Source organism: Plecotus auritus (assembly GCF_963455305.1).
Source record: "Plecotus auritus genome assembly, chromosome: 10".
In the NCBI taxonomy this organism is placed as follows: domain Eukaryota; kingdom Metazoa; phylum Chordata; class Mammalia; order Chiroptera; family Vespertilionidae; genus Plecotus; species Plecotus auritus.
In genome coordinates, this window is record NC_137785.1 from 14,182,871 (window position 1) to 14,188,119 (window position 5,249).

Here is a 5,249-nt window from a genome sequence, read left to right on the forward strand (position 1 = left end):
GAAGAAGAAGAAGAAGAAGAAGAAGAAGAAGCGGAAGAAGGTGGAAGAGGAGGAGGAGGAGGAGAAGAAGAAGAAAAAATTCAACTACCGCCCCTACCCGGTTTGGCTCAGTGGATAGAGCGTCGGCCTGAGGACTCAAGGGTCCCAGGTTCGATTCCAGTCAAGGGCATGTACCTTGGTTGCGGGCACAACCCCAGTGGGGAGTGTGCAGGGGGCAGCTGATCAATGTTTCTCTCTCATCAATGTTTCTAACTCTCTAGCCCTCTCCCTTCCTCTCTGTAAAAAAAAAAAAAAAAAAAAAAAAAAAAAAAAAAAAATCAATAAAAAAATATATTTAAAAAAAAAAATTCAACTACCATATGACTTGGCACTCACATTCCTGGGCACTTATCCCAGAAACACAAAAATGGATGTTCCCACAAAGATATTACATTAATGGTCATCACAGTTTTATTTATAATAGCCCCAATATACCCAGAAGTGCAAATGCTGGGTCATAAGGCAGTTACATTTTTTAATTTTTCAAGGAACTTCCATACAGTTTTCCATAGTGACTGTACCAATTGGCATTTCCACCAACAATGGTTCCCTTTTCTCTACATTCGCACCAACACTGGTTAATTTATTGATGGTAGCCATTCTAACCAGTGTGAGATGATATCTCATTGTGGTTTTAACTTGCATTTCTCTGATGATTAGTGATGTTGGGCATCTTTTCCCATGTCTGTTGGCCATCTGTATATCCATTTGGAGAAGTGCCTATTCAGGTCCTTTGCCATTTTTAGTTGGATCATTTGATTTTTTGGTGGGGGTGTTGAATTGTATGAATTGACGATTTTTCTTCTAGTTTTATGGTTTCAAATCTTACATTAAGATCTTTATTTTGAGTTTATTTCTTTTTTGCAAAATATGTTTTTATGGGATTTTTGTGGAGAGAGGAAGAGAGAGAGACATCGATGTGAGAGAGAAACATCAATTGGTTAATGATGGGATTGAACCTGCAACCTTGGTTCGTGCCCTGACCAGGAATTGAGCCGGTGACTTCTAGTGCATTGGATAACACAGAACCAAATGAGCCACACCACCCAGGGCTGGGCTTATTCTTATACATGGTGTAAGGAGGTAATCTAGTTTCATTCCATTGCATGTATATGTGCAATTTTCCCAACACCATTTATTGAACAGACTGTCTTACCCAATTGTATGTTCTCATTTGTCAAATGTTAATTCACCACGTAGTCGTGGGTTTACTTCTGAGCTCTCTATTCTGTTCCTTTTATCTAAATGGCTCTTTTAATGCCAGTACCATGCTGATTTTTAAATTGACTTACATTTTTTCCCCATCAGCATTTATCCTCCCTTATCCTCTTCCACCTCCACCCACCCCCTCCACCCACAATCACCACACTGTTGTCCAAGAATTCTTTCTCTTTTTTAAATTATTTTTTGCTGATCCCTCTAACCCACACCCCACCCAAGAGCTGCCAGCCTGCTCTCTAGGAGTCTGTCTCTATTTTGTTTCTTAGTTTAGTTTGTTCACTAGATTCACCATATGAGTGAAATCATATGGTACTTTTCTTTCTTTGGCTGGCAATGTTCTCCAGGACCATCCATGCTGCGCGAAGAGTAAAATTTTCTTCTTTTTTTAAGGTTGAGTAGTATTCCATTGTGTAAATGTACCATAGCTGTTTTATCCATTCACTACTAATGGACACGTGGGCTGCTTCCAGATCTGGGCTATATCTGCTTTTATGACGATCGCCTTGGAGTGCTTTCACCATTAATTACAGGAAAAGGTATTGTCATCTGAGAAAACAGAACAAACGACATGTGAATAAACAGATTCTGTGGGTCAGGAACACCTTTGGGCGTGGAACGCATAGGCTTTGGCAGTGACCCAGGGAAAGAGATTTTCAGGCAAAAAATATAACAGGAGCAAAGGCCCTGAGGCAAAGAGAAACCCATCACAGAGTAGAACAGACAGAGGCACTGGGGCTGGGGGAGGGGAAGGGGCAAGTAGAGAGGTACATCCCTCAGGATGAGGACCTGCTGGGGGTCAGAATAGTCAGCAACTCTGAGAACCTGGTGGGTCCTGTGTCTGTTCTCAGCCCTTCATACACATCCAGCCATTTAATCATCTCGAGTCCCCCATGAGTTTAGGAATTTCAGGGTCCCCACTCTTTAGCTGAGGAAATGAGGCACTTAGAGGCTATAGTAACTGGCCCCAATTCTCCTGGACCACGCTAGCAGAATCTGACAGAGCTGGGATTTGAACCCAGGATGTTCTGGGGCCCAGAGTGAAGCCTTGACTACTGTGCTGTCCTGCTCAAGGCCTGATACCAGCACAAGAGCAGGCCTTGTCCTGCACAGTGACTCGGTCCTCTCTCTGATACTGAGCAGACCCCTGTACCCATTTGCTCACTGCATGACTTACTGTCTCCAGTTTTCATATGGGAAATGCAGGCCTACATTTGACAAGCCCGTGGTCACATAGCCCTGCCAGGTTCCAAATCAGCTGCTGACCCTACAGTGCTCTGCACCGAGCCTCCCACTGGGGCTTCCAGGGGCTCGTGACCAAGACACTCAGCAGAAAACAAACTGGCCCAGGAGTCTTCCTCTTCTTCTCTGTCCCTGTTTCTCTCTCCTTCACTCACTCACAATCTGTATGCCTCTCCCTCTAATCATAGACATCAGGCCATCAAAAGAATGACAAGAAAAAAGAATAACAAGAAGTGTTGGGAGCTGGGAGTGAGGGGCAGAGAATGCAGACTCAGAACAAGAAACTAGTCCATCACAGTGAGGCAGAGGCTCTCTCCTCCTCTCCTCTCCAGCCCCTCAGGACAGCTCCCACTCTCCCATCTCCCATAGGAGCTGCAGGTGCAGGAACCACAAGGTGGCTCTGGGGCTGGGTCGTCCGCACCGCACAGAGAGGAATATCCACCTCCCCATTCTCACTCCTTATCCCCTTGTTGAGAGAACCCTGAGCCCAGAGTAGAGAGAGAATACTTAGGCTGACTGAGGAGACACTGATTGCTGTGGGCGGGGTGGGCTTCCGGAGCAGAGAGAAGTTCCTGTGAAATCATTTCTCAGCAAGTTGCCACACAAAATTCAGAAAGAACACATAACTCAGCTGATACTGAAATGTTTATTATTCGAAAAACATGCCACCCACCTATTTCTTTTCAAATCCTGAGTTATTCCAGGTTTCAGGTGGATGGCCAGTTTATGCCTCATAAGCTGCAGAAAATGAGAGAGACGGAGACTGAGCAGTTTAGGAGAGATGCCGATGCGGAGAGAGATGGGGAGATGCAGGCCTGGAAACCCACCCAGGAGGGCCCCAACCACCAGAGTCCATCCCTGCCTTAGCCCCCTTGTCCTGTTGTCACCTGAGTGAGGCAGGGTCCTTACCTGGACAGACTCTGGAGATGGGAGAGGTAGGGCACCGTGACTTCATCCCCAGAACCTTCAGTCTCACAACAAACCTCTTCCGGGGACCAAACGACTCAGGACAGCAGAGCTCAAAGCAGGGCCAGAACGTGCACTTGGGGCCACAGAGGCGGGTCCGGTTGAAGGACAGTATGGTGTCATCGTCACAGCATTGCTCCATGGGGTTGTACATCTGGTGCCCACACCTGGGTGCTTGCTGGCACAGCCACAGGCCAGCGTTCATGTGGGCCCCTGGAGAGAAATTGCTGGTGACTTTAAGGAGAACCAGGCACTATCCCCATCCCCTGAATCAGGAGTCTCTTTAAAACCACTTCCCAAGAGCAGTCTCATCCCTCCTCATTCTTTCCCGTTCTACACTCACCTGACTCTGAACACGGGAGGAGGAGGAAGGCTAATATGCAGATGAAATCTGGAGAAGAAGGTAGGAGGGTTGAGGACATGGCGAGGATTGTGGAGCTCAGGGAGGGCCAGCCAGTGTAGGGAAGGGATAGTTCCAGATTTGCTCTAAAGGTTTGGGTTTGGAATCATCTCTGCATAAGGTCTTGTTCCTGACAAAAGTAAGGGTCCAAACAACTGGGCCTTGGGAGCCTGGACCTCTTCAAGGGGAGAGATTGTGGGGAAAACCGCAGCTTAAGTTTCTAAGAATGCGAGTGAAGTGTCCCAGTTGGGAGAAGGGCAGAACAGGAGTTAAAAATATCAGTAAGGAGGAAGGAAGCCGAGGTTATATTGATAGGGGGATAATTTGGGGCAGTGTTGCTTTGATGATATGATTGGGCTTGAATAGGTCTGGAGTTGGAGCTGTCCTGTATTGCAGCATCTGGGCATATGACTGTGGATGAAGTTTAAGAGATGAAGGACACGTAGAAAAGGATGGGACATGCACATTTTTATAGAGTTAAGATTTTTAGGTCAGGAGAGAGATTGTGATAAAGTCACAAATAAAATGGGGGTGATTAAAAGGTGAGAAGCCAAGTATTAAATAGGAAAAAGAAGTAAGTTTAAGGTTCAAAAGTACATAAGGGGTGTGATAATCCATAAGCTAGACTCTGGGCTGGAGCCCCCTTACCAAAGATTCTGGGCACCATGGTCTTGATTACCCTCCAGAGCAGATGATGGCAAAGCAGTTGAAGACCAGGTCTGTGAGTATATATATGCATACCTGTAGCTCCCACTTATCCATATTACAACAGAAGAGCTGTATGAAATAGAGGGGTATGCAGAGACATAATTACACCTATGATGTAATTGAGTATTAATGAATCAGTTCTAATCAACTGCCACCTCCCCAGAATAAATACTAACTTAGAAACTTGTGACTTGTCTTTGAGTACTGCAGAGAGCAAAATCCAGTTAGCAAGCACTCATTTACACATAACCCACCAAACTATGGATTTCCCACACTTCTCACACAATCCACCTCAGACCCGCACTGTCTACAATTCCTCAGGGTTTTTAAGGGAAATTATGACTTGCAGCATGATTTAGAAGGAGAGTAGGGGCTGCAGAAACCTTGCTAGAGAGATTGAAAAAGTCACAGATAGATGTAGATAGAGAGATCTCTGGGATTCATAAAACCAACTGAAAGAGCACCTTGTAGAATGCCTGGTCCAAAGAAAGGCTCCATCCATATTTCTCACTATTATTGTATTGTCATCATCACTGATGTTGCAACGGGATAATAAGTGGGTTATTATTCCATGGGCCCCTCTGTTCGCTGCTGGCTTCCTCCCATGTCACAGTGAATAGGTTGGGAAGGTGAAAAGGAGATGAGGCAGAGACTTTAAGACTTTGTACACTGGCTA

General features: G+C 45.6%; 1 protein-coding gene across 1 annotated transcript; it reads right to left on the reverse strand.

Moving 5' to 3' along the window:
* Positions 1 to 3,223: 3,223 nt before the first annotated feature.
* On the reverse strand, positions 3,224 to 3,887 carry LOC308235374 (insulin growth factor-like family member 3; the record flags this gene model as incomplete). The annotated part of the gene is made up of 3 exons (XM_080644137.1): positions 3,224 to 3,237; positions 3,409 to 3,678; positions 3,809 to 3,887. 3 exons carry the CDS (start codon positions 3,885 to 3,887, stop codon positions 3,224 to 3,226), a joined length of 363 nt encoding a protein of 120 aa, XP_080500263.1.
* Positions 3,888 to 5,249: the final 1,362 nt, after the last annotated feature.